We start from the raw sequence: 15119 nt of genomic DNA on the forward strand, positions 1-15119 counted from the left end.
TACAAATTAAATCACTCATTTGAGAAAGAAAGGGTGAAATGTACTGCCATCCATTACTTTGTTGCAGACAGCTATTACCTACCAAAATTAGAGATAAATGGAGGATAGAATTGGTTTGCGCACAAATGATTGAGAAACTACATCGAACTGACTTACATCAAGAGAATTTACAAAATGTCCGTCAATCCTTTAGATTGGTGATATGCATTATTCACATCTACCCCACCTGGATAGAAAGCTAAGCGGTGTTATAAACACATCGGTTCCTCCAACTGTGAAACCCCAGCAGGCAGCGAGCAGCCAGACACCACAGCTCAGTGCCTGACACAGTCAGATTTGCTGCTTTCATTTCACTGTTGGTATCATTAGGAGCTTGCACGCGTTTGGCACTGGAATGAAAGGAATTTGAAGTGAATAGACATGACAGCTTTCATCATTTCCCACCTTTTCATCTGAGCCGAGCTCTTGCATATATTGGATTAAATAGGCATGAGAAGAGGTGTTGCGTAGCTCTCACTGGCGAGTGACAATCATATCAAGATCAGATTGAACCCGGGGAGAGTGGGAAAATATTAAAAAATAAGATAATAGGTACTCCTCAAAACATGTGGACCCACTAGCACAGTCATTTCAACAGTCTGTGAAATGTACCACCATTTATTGGACGTTTAACAATTTTATTTGACAATATTTGAATACTCCCTTGTTGAAATTCAAGGTGCGTAGTTTTGCAACACTTTCTCACTTGGACAACGAGTGGCTGCTGCTATGCTGAAAACCTGCTCATTATACAAACTGCATGATTCTATTAGCCTGCCTCTGCTAACTCTAACAAATAAACTTGGCTGTAGATGTTTTTGTTGCAATAAGCTCACCTCTTTTCTGCCCTCTAAACTATATTGCTGTATGCTGTGTTACTCTGGAGTAGTGCTTGAAATTTGTGCCTGAATCCATTTGGCCCTGCCTGGATCTGAGCAGACCCAGTGGGCTTAGATTGGGTCTGGCTGAATTTCTCACCTAAACTTGGGTTTGAGTCATGTAAAAGCCATTAAAAACACTGAATTCTTATCGACTTTGACATGTGTGGCTATATTCAGATTTGGAGTCTCACTGAGCAGAACACCAGGATCCCAGTTTAGGTTTGGAGTGAAATACCTCTGTGCTCTGAAAACAGAGCACATATTTTCAGGCTCCAGTCAAGCTCTGCTGGTAGGATGTGTGTTTGTGCGGTATCAGTCTAGCTTCAGCTTGTGCTAACCTTCAGATGCTCTCTGTGCTCTTTCCTCTGCTTCCCCCTGCAGGAGCCTGTCTCTACTCCTGCCATTTATGAGGAGCCATTTGCTGATTTCAAGGTTATTCATTTGTATTTAAACCCACCTTCATATGCTCCACTCATCATTTCTTTCCCCTCTCAGCACCCCTCGCGGGTAAACTGCATGCCTCCTAACTGACTGCACCAGTTTCTCGTCATCTATAAAAATGATGAAGTGTGTTACTTTTCACTGGCTACTCAGATGCCCTCATCCATCACCATGATCAGAGTTTGAACTGAGTCTGTGTTGTAAACAGGAGCCCTTGTGCATGACTGTTGTTGGTATTATGTAGTTTTTACTCTGATCTAATTAGCTAGTGTACTTGTAAATAATGTAAGTGGCATTAGGCCTACTTTAAATTGGCTGCCTCAGGAGCTTCATTATGATTCAGTGGCTCCACAAACCTTCTTCTATTTAGGGACGTGTTGCCTCCAAAGGCAGAGAGTGGTGACTTCAGTAAGCTATGAAACTGACAATAAAGGTTCTAAAATGTTTTCAGGCTAGCAGGGAAACTGTGAAACAGATAGAAAGGTTGTCATTCCTTCTCAACCCCTGTCTACTTTTAATGAAGTAGATGTAATTGATTTTAAATGGATAACAATTAAATATGTGATTTAAATCTACATTAAAGTCAACAAATCAAAAGAATTCCACTCGATAACCGCTGACATCTGCAAAGCTGGCTAACATTAGCAGGAGTTTAGCGTTAGCAGGGTCCTTCTCCATCATCTTTGGATTTAGCTGCTGCCTCATTGAGTGATGTGGAACAATAAACAGAATTGCAAATATATCAGTCCATGAAATGTATATATTTCAGCTACAAACAAATGAATTAGTACACTTAGTGTTTGCTGTAGGTATCTGTGGTTAGCTAGCCAGAGTGCAGTTACCACAGTTTGGCTTGGTTTCTATCCTTTTTTTTTTTTTTTTTTCATTCATTTCATTCATCATTTATTGTAAATATGAAAAAGCTGTTTTCACAGAAATCATGCATTTATATCACTTTTGTTTTTGATAGAAAGACAACAGAAGTAAGTCAGATTCTGCCCTTAACTCAATTGTGACCACATATGTAATTACTGCATTTAGCCTTTCCAGTTAAGAAAAGATGCAAGAATTGCAAAGTCAGAGAAAAGTCCTAATTTGTTTGTCATAGAAATAATTCCTTTTCTTTCTTTTATTTACCTTGTGACCCCTCTGAGTGTCCCAGCTCCTTGTTTCAGAGCCCGTTTTAATTTAGACATCAACTTTTCAGTTGGGACATGATTGTTTTTTTTGCTGCATACTCAGGATACATTGCATGTTTAATTTCATTGAATTTGGATACTCCATGAATCCAAGCAAACACGCTATCCTCAGTCCCATTCCATGCCATCTTTACCATCCATCCGTCTGCAGTTAAGTAACCTCAGAGTGGTAATCCTGTGTCTGTACCTGCCCCAGAAGGAGGTTGGGGATAGGAGGCCCCAGCCAAGCATAACCTCAGAGGAGGAGCAGGACCGGGACACAGTGGCCTGCATGAGGGAGACCCACCTGGGCATCGAGCGCAAGTGCTCCAGCATGACAGTCAGCTCCACGTCCAGCTTGGAGGCTGAGGTCGACTTCACTGTCATCATGGACCTCCACTCTGGCGTGGAGGACTTCTCTAAGGGCATGACGGAGACGGGAGAGAGGGAGCGACAGCCCGACGTTGGCCGGGAGGACTTTGAGGAGACCTCCAGATTCTACTCTGCCCGTCTAATGGGCTCCCGGGACAAGTCTCCCATAGAGGAGAAACTTCCTGAGGAGGGAACACATCATGAGGTAGACAGATGAATCTCTTCATCATTCGTCATCATCACCCACTGGACTCACCCTGCCTGGCTGGTCTTGGCACCATAAAATCCCGGTTACGCATCTTCTTTGTCTTTGTTTTTGGACCTTTTCTCATCGTTTGACTTTTGTTACCTTTTGTTTCTGTTTAATTCTGTTCAAAACTCATATCTTATTCTGTTTGATGCATTAATGTATGAATATTTCACACATTTTATTTTTGTCAGTTGTGTCAGTGTTTCTTTGAATTCCCCTGCTGCTGCATCATCATTTACATGTCACCAAGCCGAGCAATCCAGAAAAGAATTGTATTTCAGTGTGTCTTCTTTTAAGTTAACAGTGTTCACATGCTTTTATCTAAAATATATGCTGCTCAGAAGCAATGCATTTTTTTCCAAGGTCTTCAGAAGTCTTGCTGTGTTATCTTGTGTGCTCTGACTTTATTGTTTGTTTCACACAGCCCCCTGTGGCAAAGAAAGACCCCAATGCTGTGAGTGTGGCCCATATGCTGAGGAGGTCCGACACAAAGACGGAGACACATACGAATGGTTCAGAGATCCACCCCAACATCATGAATGTGTCACCGCAGGTAGAGCCACAATACGAACTTAAGTGTGAACAAATCTTACTATACTGTCATGTACAATATGCTGCTTTAATTTCACACAGGTGCTGCCTTTGTTTTTTCTGTCCCTTTCATTGTTTATTTCTGTATGATACTCAACTACGGCTCCACAGTTTCAGCCAGTGAGTGACATTGTAACTGACAGCAGATTCCTTTTATTTAGACCCAACATTTGTCAAAGGAATGTTTGAATGAAGTGTGATACTTGGGGAAAAACACATATTTGCTTTCTTGCTGAAAGCCAGATGAGATGAGATGATCAATATCACTTTCATATGTGTTCAATATAAAGCTACAGCCAGCAGCCTGTTAGCTTAGCTTTCAGTAAAGGATGAAAATGGAGATGGTAACAAAATCCACCCATGATCCACAATCCAAATTTTTTAATTATCCATGCAAAAACCGGTGTAAAAATACCATGGTTATGGTTTTACAGGAGGTTACGTGATGGGAGCACTGACTTGCTGAGTCTCCATTGGTTGCTTGACGACCTCCTGGATAAAATCACTTTTGTATTAAACAAAAAGAACATTAGCGAGCTGTAGAGGTGCAGGTAGGCAGGTTTTGTTACGTTTGGACAGAACTGACTGTTTACCCCTGTTTCCAGTCTTTATGCTAAGTAGGGATGGGAATTGATAAGATTTGTATGATTCCGATTCTGTTTTTGATTCTGCTTAACGATTCACTTTTTTATTGATTCTCTTATCGATTCTCATTTGGAAAAAAGGAAAACAAACAGGTCGATTAGTATCAACTTTGTTTAGTTTGGAAGTAACACCCAACAGGGAGGTCTTAAGAGGCCCACAGCCTATGGCTCCTCGATGGGGTGATAGGGGGTCCCCAGAAAAATTAATTTGTTTTGAAAATAAATATAAAAAAATAATAATAATAATAAAATTTCTTCTGTAGAAATTAGCAAAATACAACATAAATTATTCTGTGGCGATTACATTAAGAATCTCCAGTAACATGTTCAACATTTTTCTAATAGAAATTAAAATTCTCCTTTTTAAAAAGATACATGAGCTGAGCACTCAAAAATAAAAGTATGTCAGCCAATGACAAATACAATCAAGTCCAATGGATTTGTGTATTGTGCAATTCTGCAAACATTAACTATGAAGAATTAACAATTCTTTTGCAGAAAAATAAGCATCTGCTCTTTCAGGAAGGATATGTGATCTTTCTGGACTTAAGGTGTCTCCAGCTGTGGAGAACACCCTCTCAGACGGGGTGGAGGACACCTGCACACGCAGAAAGCTTTCAGCCAGTCTCTCTCTTGCTCCACCACCATAGGGTGGTGTTATCCTTGCAGGGGATGGGGGGCAGGCTTCTGTACAGCTGGATCTCCTGATCCACTTGGTGAAGGGAGAAGCTTAGACTTAGACTGCTTCTTTACTGATCCCAATAATGGGAAATTATTTATTAGCAGTAGTAACAGCAGAGGATGTGCTAACGTTGCCGCTGCTGTTGGGTTGAGATTCACTCCAGAGTGGATATTCATTCAAAGTTATCGCATGCTGTGTGTGCAAATGTTTCTGCATATTGGTAGTATTTCCTCCCTTTGATGAAATATCTACTTTGCAATTATTGCAAGTTGCCCTGTTGTCATCCTTTCTCGTGAAATGTAACCAAGCTTTCAAGCGTGGAGATGTCTTTCACATGCACTGGAATCGATAAGGGAATCGTTTGCAAAATTGGCAAATGATTCCAAGGAAACACTGGGAACCAGTTCTCAACAAGAACCGGTTTTCGATGCCCATCCCTTATGCTAAGCTAAGCTAACCAGTTGCTAATGGTAGCACATAGATATATGCACAGACGTCTGCTGTTCATGGGAGTGATGCGTCAACTAGGCCACCAAATTGGTGAGGGGATGCTGGGCCTCCTAATGCACGTCCATCAAGGCAAGGTGTCCATCTACAATTAAAATCATCATAACTCACTTTTCAAGTGGTTTGGTTTGTTCCAAATTTCATACTATAAAAACACACCTGTGAAATGTTGTTCCTTTTGCTTTGTTGTGGCATTCCCACTTGAGAACATCCAAAAACAGCACAGAAGTCTGGCAGTTTCTACTTTTTGAAGCAAGATGGCAGCGACAGACATACATCTCACAAGCCTGAATGGCATCTAGTGTATATGTCTGCTGTGGTAGCTTCATATTTACTGTATAGGCACAAGACTGGTATCAATCTACTCCACTAAGTCTTGGCATTAATAAGCGCTTTCCAGCTGTATCTTTGATACATAGCTTTTTTGTTTGGATTTATCATGCAGACTTTTTATTTTGCTTTTGTTCCTTTTTTCAATTTCATACTTTATACATCAATGCTTATACATTTTAAGCTGCAGTGTTGGAAGCAAGGGCAAGTGAGGAAAACATCAGAATCAATCCCATCAGTCACCCAACAAATACTTGCAATGAGGAATTTAATGTTTTTGCAGAGCTCTGGAGTTGGTCTTGATTAGAGGAGGAAGCGATTTCTATGGGCTTCAATGATATGAAGGGCATATTCCCCTGACAGGGATGACATAATAGCATCATTATGGAGTGATTAAAGTATTGACAGTGTATTAATAAGGATGATGAAAGCAGGTGCGAATCCTATTCATCTCCGGAGGCAAAGATTTGAGTGCTGGCTGGCTGTCCCACAGGTGCCTTATTAAAATGTAATCATTGCTGGGCTCTGTAGCCATTCAGCTAATGGTGTGGATGAACTTCGGCAATGATGTAGAGAGGGTGCCTTTGAAGTGCCAGATCAGTGTTGAGTCGAATTTTTTAAGATGTCAGAGCAAGACACAATGTAGTGTGTGTGTGTGTGTGTGTGTGTGTGTGTGTGTGTGTGTGTGTGTGTGTGTGTGTGTGTGTGTGTGTGTGTGTGTATGTGTGTGTGTGTGTTTATATGTGTGTGCGTGCGTGCGCGTCTGCAGCAAATGGAAGATGACGTCATCGATAGGCAGACTAAGATCTCCAGCACCAACATTCAGCCAGCAGAGGGAGCCATGTCACGTCTGCGGAGTTTCTGAACAGCAGCACAAAGGCTCGGCTGCTGCCAGCTGTCTGCGTATCACTGACAGGCTTTGAATGTGTGCAGCAGGGCCACCAGACTAGTAAAAGGAATTTGTTCAGCTTGATGATTGCCTTCAGAGACAGTTCATCAAGTATACACATGCTGTTATTGTTTTGGCTGTCACTCATGGATATGAAATATGTTGTCAAAACAAAACCCTTCACAGCTCAGGCAAAAATGTGCACGGACTCTTCTAACATCAAGCTATAGAGATATTATATCATGTTTTTAAAGTCCCTGCATTGTGTGACATGTACGTAAGAGTACACGTGGATGTAACAGGTCAAATACTAGATTAGAAGCAAGTGAGACGGTGTAGCTTTTGAAGGATGAAATAACATTTTTATTATGCTTCAGTGTCACTTGGTTCGGCATGACCAGTAGCTTATAGCTATGTTAGCAAACGTTAACTGACATTATTGTATCTGTTTCCTGTCACGCTGTCACAGATATTTTCCATTTATTTTTTTTTACTTATGACTATGTCAGTGGTTTCATCGGAAGAGTACTGAAGGACAAGAAGTAGACAGGCTACACCTCACCATGTTTGTTACTTGTGGCTCCAAAGAGCATTTTCCCTGCAGACTCTGTGAATTTTCACCACAGGTGTAACCAATGACATTAACAGAGGCTCCTGTGAGGCCTGTCAATGAGCAAGCAGGAGCCATAGACCTTTGTCACGACAGATATTTTCACTTGAAAAGCACAGCTGAAACTAATTTTGTTAACAACGGCTCAGTTGTTAAGTGTGTCGTGCCTTGTCCACACGTACGTGTTTTTTTTTTCTTTTAAGTAGCTTTTTCTATGTGTTTTTGCCTTTCATCCACACACAAAAGCAGTTTTCAGCCACTGAAAACCAACCTTTTGGAAAGCTTCTTCCAGGGTGAAGACATTTAGAAACCCTGTTTGCAATGTTGATTTGTAGACAGGGAAAACTGAGTTAATGGAGTGTGCCCCATTATATCGTGTAATTACATTAGGGGATTTTGTGCTTGGCGGATGTGGCCAAAACGGTGCTGGTGCTAAGCTCGCTAAGACACGTACTGTTATTGAAGAACAGAGAGTGCAATAAGGGAGGTCACTGCTAAATAATCCAACACTCCCCTGACACGATACAATATGAGACTCTGTTGGTCCTCGCATAGGGAAAGCACTCATTATTTATGTTATCAATTACACCTGTGCCTTTCCTGCAGTCACACACCAAAATTTCTGTTGTGTTAAAGGTATAAACCAGGGCCCAGGAATCCTAACGAGTAACTGCAGCACATTGTTGATTAAGGTTATTATATACACCTATTATTTTCCTGCTTTAGCTTGTTAGAACATCTGCTGTGAAAAAGGTCTACAGCACTTGCACCGTGTCCCAATTCCATACTAATTTGAAGCAGGGTTTCAGTATATACTGTGTTCACACTAGAAAGGTGAAATAATAGAGTACAATCAAAGACAGTACGTATACTATACACAGACCATTTATGAGCTGTTGATGCGCACTATTCTCCCACAATGCAATGCACCAAGGAAATGCTCATAAAGCTGGAAAAAAATACAGGTGGAGGTGAAAGTCTCGGAAAAACAAATAAGTATTTTCTGATCGTCTCTTTGTGAAGTTGAACTGTGAAGTTTGATTGACCTCCAACGTCACATATCATTTCCTGTCAATGGCACTGCTAAGGGATGGCCAGGGGGAGGCCACGGGCACCCTGATATAATCACTGGCCTCCCCTCTGGCTCCCCACATGCCTGCATATGCAAAATATACTTCAATCAAGTGCAAAGATATTTTACACTATTCATTTCAATCAATATAATATATCAATATTTATATTATATATATTTTAATATTAAATATAAATTAAGAATATAAGTATATGAGTAGGCCTTTTTGGTTTTGGTGTGTCATCCCAAGATTTTCTCTGGGAAAATTATCTGGGGGCACCAATACTCCGTGATATATATATAAGAATATAAAATAGTATATTGCTAAAGTATATTGATATTTTTGCATACTATCTGCTAAAACAGTACTATGTACTATGACAATTAGTATGCAGTACAAACTGTGTAGAATGAGTATGTTGTATGGATTTGGGACACAGTCAGGTTGCCTAATGATGATGTCTTTGAAGCAGTTGTAATCCATGTTTTAGACAGAAAATGGATCATGTGACTTAAAAAAAATGAATCCTGTTGCGAGTAGATAGGATATCATTCTTTGTGGCTCCCTTATTACCAACGACTGGTGTATTTCTAATATGGTGATTGAAGTCATTCTTCTTTTATATGCTCTCTTATTGCTTTTCTTTGATGTTGCTTGACTTCATGTTGGGAGGTTAATAAGACTCTGCCCGCAAGTCTCACCGTTACTGTAAATCAGACTGTTTCTCTCTCTCCCTCAGAACTATGAAGTCATCAGCCCGCGGGAGGCCTCAGCTGCCCTTAAAGAAAATGGCTCCCCTGTAAGTATCTTTACAAAAGAAATGCATCTGTGTGACAGCTTGTGTGTGTGAGGTGGCAGAGTAAGCTGTGCTGTTGCCATTTGCATCCTTGACCTTTTCTTCATAGCCTCCTGAGTAAGTGTCAAAATGAAAAAGACAGAACATATCTGCATTGTGATCTGTGTGTGTGAGCCAAATGTTTGCCACAATACTGGTACTTGATGCCAAGGTAATGACTCAGTTTTATGAAACAGAGAATGTTTGAAATTAACATTTAGATGAGTAGATGAATACTTTGACTTGATCTGCTCTAACCTAAGCTGCAGATGTCTGCAGTCATTATTCATCTCCCCATTCCCACACATCGGCTGTGTGTTTGTGGTCTGCATTCAATAAGAACCTGAAGCACTTCAAATAAAGCAGCACACTAGTATACACACGTTGTTTTTATGCATGCAGAAAAGTACATGTTGCTTTACAGATATGATTAGTGTTCATGTGAACTTGAGTCAGTCAGGGCTTTAATCTTGCGTCATTTCAAAAGTTTGATATAGCAGAATGAGGATGTTGTTTGGAGCCTCAGGTAGACTGAGTGATAACATTCAAGAGCTGTGCTTACACACACAAACACACACTGAACATGTCGTGCTATGAGCATGTGTGTGCTGGTGTGTGTGTCGCCCCATGTGTGAATGACTACCCTCTTATGACTGTGCTGTAGGTAAGAGCTGGCACCCAAGAGAGGGAGTCAGTTGCATCCCCGCTGACCATCACGGCTGACAACGTCACCTCAGCAACCACAACTCAAGTTACCAAGGTAACACCTTATCTGCTCCCATGGTCACACTATAATGACTGGAGTTTGGAATCCCCCATGACATCCGACAGCTGATTGGTGTCTCAGGCATTTGTTCTCTTGCAGGATCACAGCTTTGCCCAGCATCATACGAGTTGTTAGAGTCACTTGAGTCAAGGTGTGGTTGGCACAACAGGTGCTGATGGGTGAGAACCCATCATGTGACTCAGTAGGGTCATGTGAGTCCTGGTGTGAATGGCTGTTAAATTGCCTGGGAAGAGATCTCAGGACTGCACTGTAGGTGCATTTTACATTTTCTGAATTCACATATATTCTGCAGGCTCGGTGAGAAGCTTTGATAGGCCTGATGCAACCCGTGATATAAGCTGGGTCTGGACTTCGAGAAGCCCAGTTCTACATGCTTGGAAGGGGAGCGTTAGGGGAGGGGTATTCAGTTAGTTGCAATCTAAAACCTCACCACTAGATGCCAATGAATACTACACACTGGTCCTTTAAGTACATCTCTGTTACAAATTAAACACTATAAGGATTCAATCTATTTCCACTTCATGACAGATTTTATATTTATGATTGTAATCAGTAAGTGTCCTTACTGGGAAAGTTATTGAGTGCACAAAAGATGAATTTGATGATGAAGAGGATGTCTAAAGAACTGATACAGAACGGCACAGTGACAAGATTTCTGCCACATAGATGGAGAACAATGGTTCTTTTAATTTGACTATTTTTGTCATCCATAAAAGAGAATGTTTAATTGTTGGGAATGAGTTCATGATTCAATAAATGTACCTTTTTCTACAATCTGCAGACTGTGAAAGGAGGCTACTCAGAGACCAGGATTGAGAAAAGGATTATAATCACGGGAGATGATGATGTGGACCAACATCAAGTGAGGAGTGTTAGAAAAATACTGCAACACTTGAACTGCATGTCCAATAAGTCATGAGCCACAGGAAGCTAATGTGAAAGATGTGTTGATGTCCCCAGGCCCTCGCCATGGCGATCCAAGAGGCCAAGCAGCAGCACCCCGATATGCTGGTGACAAAAGCGGTGGTTATCAGGGAAACAGACTCTCCTACTGAGGAGCTGCAGCAGAAAGCAGAGGTATGTGACTTTGATAGTATTGACAGGCTGATTATGTGATCAGAGCAGAGGTAGCAAGTTTATCGGACCTTTGTGTGCATTGATCAGACCTACCTCGCACAGCCCCAGTGGCCTAAGGGGTCAGATGCTCTGTTTGGAGTGACTGCTAAAATTTCAGGCACCTACAAAGAGACTTAAAATTACTACAAGGAGACACAAAGGCTCTCCATTGTATCACCATGTTCATGCGAGATGACAGATGTGTGTGTTGCTGTCTCGTTGCAGTCCTGATTGGTTATGGTGGCTCCTGAGACAGGGGGACAGGAGAGGATCCTCCAGCTGCGTGTCTCCTGCCCTGCCCTGCAGTATGCCACCAACTGGACATGAGGACTCTCTACCCGCCTGTATACACACCGACACAAGAACAGACTGCGTTCCATGAAGCAGTAGACCTCCACTCCTCTCCCTTTAGACAAACCAACTGTGACTCGGCCTCTGACCCAACCCGGCCTCCCGTCCTATCCTGGCCTGTCCCAGCCCTCCACCTCCTTATGGAACAGGAAACGGCTTCTGTTGGATGATTTACAACTTGGTTTAATCAAGTGGAGTGATGCAAGATTGAAAGTGAAACCCAGAGTTATTTATCTGAAACTTTATTGACATATTATTTAATAGATTACAGTTTGGCTTGTTTGAACCCTGAGGATCATTTTGCATCAATGAGTTTTCAACCCTAAAATCACCCAGGCCTAATTCCTTTCCTTCACAAATTCCTTCTTTCTATTTGAAGATCCCAAACATCTGCCCTGTGCTACTGCCACATATGAAATGTAAGAGCAGAGGAAGGTTTGCTTGAAAGGATGGGGACAATGCTGGGTGGAGGGGGTGGGATGGTTGGTGTCAAGTGGCAAGAGGCAGCCTTTGCTCGATGTTGCCACTCCTGGCTATGACACCTTCAGTATAATCAACAGCTGTCTTATTAGCTTTTTACATTTTTATCTATAGAGGGTCTAATTTATGTCCAGTGTTCGCTTGTTTATGAAATATGTATAATATCAGATGATTATAATCTGCATGATTCAACTACAAAATAGCTGAGGAAATGAAAAAAGAAAAAAAATACACGGACATGTCCACATTTGAAATCCATAAGAAGCTCTGAGATGATGGGACTGAGCACCTCTGGAGAAACTGTAAAAATCACTGGGCCTGTGAGTAGTGGACACATAATGATCTTGATGGATTCTGCTGAAGAAGGACAGTTGAGTAATACTTCGGTGGACAGCTGGAACTCTGCGTTGGTTCCAGTGTCCAACACACAAACGTCACCGTCCTCGTCCCACTTCCCTGCTCACTGTTACTGTTTTCATTTTGGTGTCAGCTCGCCATCTGCATCAAGAAATGCTGGTCACATGTTTTGGACGCAGTTATAGGATTTTTAGAGAAATTTTAATATAAATAATGTTTTATCTAATATGTTTCAGAGATGTGATGATATGTTTTCACTTTTTTCTTACTTGATTTTACTGACTGTATTTGTTATTCTTGTTTTTTTGGACCTTTCAGGCATCATGTGTGAACATGTTGAAACCTCTCTCTGAAAGAGCTTCGTTTTTTTACTGTTAATTTGCTCAATGCTGTTTCACTGAAGATCTTACAATGTGAATCAGAGACATGTCACCCAAAACCAGAAACTACTTTGCCGCATTATGAAGTTATGATGCAATGAAGAGAAATGCAGTGAATTTGGGGACGGGCCTTTGGTAGTCTACATGCTCTTCACTCGATGTTGCTGTCAGTAATCAGTGTCCACTGAGTCCACTGAGATAATTGATTTTTGCCACTTTGGGGTAGTACACCAAGCTGTAAACACAACACTGACATAGTCTAATGCCAGACATGTTAGCAAACACAACCCAATTTAAACATTGCACAGATGGCTGTCTGTCCAAAATTCACTCTCATGAGGGAAATATCGGGCTTTTTAGCTGTTAAATTCTCCGCTGTGTTCATCTGCAGTTTGATTTGTACTGGAATGAGCCAAATCAATACAGGTGAGTGCCATAAAAAAATAAAACAATTAGCTAAAAGAGGCTCACATTCTGCATTGAGCTGAGGGAAGCCACAGAGTCAGGTGATAATTCTCATCGTTTGTTACGATCAGCAGCACATTTCACATTAGAGTGAAAACATCTGTCATAGGAGCTTTAAACAGTATCCTCAAAGTTAAAAAATGGATTTTCCTGCTTTGAATCATATGTGCATGTCCACAAACACTGCCTGAAAAGTTCGTAACCACAAGATTAACATGGGTACTTTTTTGTTTTCTGTTGGATTAACTCTTTTAAGTTATGGTGTATGAGTTGTTTATTGTATTTATAGGAGTGTTGAATGTGAGGCCTGTGCTTTTCCTCCCCATTCCCCTCACTGACAAAGCCGAGACTCATAGTGTGACATACACAAAGCACCATCTACCCACAGGACCTGTTGGCTGTCACGTAACATATATCCTGGATGACCTTTAATACTATACTATGCATCACTTATCATACATAAGAATCCCTCTGAAGGAGCCTGACCCATGTTAGCTGTGTTGCCGTCATTGTTAACATTGTGCTACTGTTAACCGGAGCAGTGAAGCGCACTGCTTGTGAGATTTGCAATAAGCAGCCATTATTCTTATCCTCTATGTCCTCTAAAGGGAGAAAACTGTGAACTCTCATGCGTACTGAAGCATAACCAAAACTGATAATAAAGAGTTAATGATATTCAAAGGAGCTTTTCCAACACTTGTGACCATGGCTTTGTCACCCTCGTTGTCTAATCCTCCCATCCCCTGACTTGAAACTGTCAACCTGCTGTTAATGTGTCTGAGGAAACAACTTATTATTTGTATATTCTATTTTGCTCTGTTTTATTTTATTTTTTGGTCATATGACACTGGACTGTTGTGAAGGCACTTGCTTGCAGTGATAGCAGCACATATACTGTAAACTGTTGGGAAAAATGGCCTGTCTTTGCTGTAGTATTGGAGACACTACTGATGGAAGAGAAATAACTGTAGGCAATAGGAGAGAAGTTGTGTACTGTGGGCCAGGTGGTGAGTTGAAGGATGGAGGTCCTGTATTTATATATAAGTATCCATACTCTTGTGTATTATCCTGCAAACTATGTTGAAATTGAGAGGAGCAGGGATGGGCTCTTAATCTCAAGAGATGAGGCAGTAAGTACAATCTGAAGGACAGCAGTGCGACAGAAATGTCCCGTGAATGGGTGCCTTATGTTTGGAGGTGTGATTACGGGAGCAGGAGCCGCAGTTATCAGTGCTGAGCCGAAAGTGCTGTTAATCACCACCAGACAGATGTAGAAACGACCTCTCCTCTCGGTCCAAGGTGAGGTGGAGCTGTCGTGAAAGTGAATTACTGTCTTGTAAAGAACGTGACATTGAGTGCAGTGGCAAAGAAGTCTGTCTGAATCTGGACTCTTAGTCCTCAGCGGGATGAAAACATTTAGTGGCCCCACTTACGTAGAAAAGCCAGAATAGTACAGAATATGGATATGAGCTTTTTTTTTTTTCTGTGAAGAGCATCACACGGCTCTGCTGTTTTGCCTCCACCTTCAATTCTCCACTGCCTTTTGCTCTACATTCCCCTAGTGCTTGGTGGTGTGTATTTGCTGTATTTGCATTCAGTCTAAATGGAAAACATACATGCATAAATAAATGTCTCCATATGATTCAATCACTGTCTCTGATTCTGAAAAGAGGGGAGAGGGATTTCACTTTGATGAGTTACCTAATGAGCAAATGAAGCTTGGGAAATGTATTCTTTTTTTAACTTAATGACATGGCTTTCATGCTTTAATAATTGATCATATGTAATAAATGGTTGTTTTTCTGTAATTTATTGATGGATGGCTGGGTGATATTCTTATCATAGTGGAGCAAATGGACAA

At 41.2% G+C, this 15119-nt stretch overlaps 1 protein-coding gene across 6 annotated transcripts in view; it reads left to right on the plus strand.

Moving 5' to 3' along the window:
- The window catches only part of LOC139328643 (band 4.1-like protein 1), a 79748-nt gene extending 64843 nt beyond the window's left edge, over positions 1-14905 (plus strand). For all 6 annotated transcript variants that reach the window (XM_070958522.1, XM_070958525.1, XM_070958524.1 and 3 more), the window contains 8 exons: positions 1302-1352; positions 2757-3116; positions 3586-3714; positions 9227-9286; positions 9987-10082; positions 10891-10971; positions 11070-11186; positions 11451-14905. In XM_070958522.1, the coding sequence (XP_070814623.1) occupies positions 1302-1352; positions 2757-3116; positions 3586-3714; positions 9227-9286; positions 9987-10082; positions 10891-10971; positions 11070-11186; positions 11451-11456 (900 nt within the window). In that variant the 3' untranslated portion in view covers positions 11457-14905. The remainder of the gene's footprint in view (positions 1-1301; positions 1353-2756; positions 3117-3585; positions 3715-9226; positions 9287-9986; positions 10083-10890; positions 10972-11069; positions 11187-11450) is intronic.
- Positions 14906-15119: the final 214 nt, after the last annotated feature.

The sequence above is a fragment of the Chaetodon trifascialis genome, chromosome 3 (genome assembly GCF_039877785.1).
Source record: "Chaetodon trifascialis isolate fChaTrf1 chromosome 3, fChaTrf1.hap1, whole genome shotgun sequence".
In the NCBI taxonomy this organism is placed as follows: domain Eukaryota; kingdom Metazoa; phylum Chordata; class Actinopteri; order Chaetodontiformes; family Chaetodontidae; genus Chaetodon; species Chaetodon trifascialis.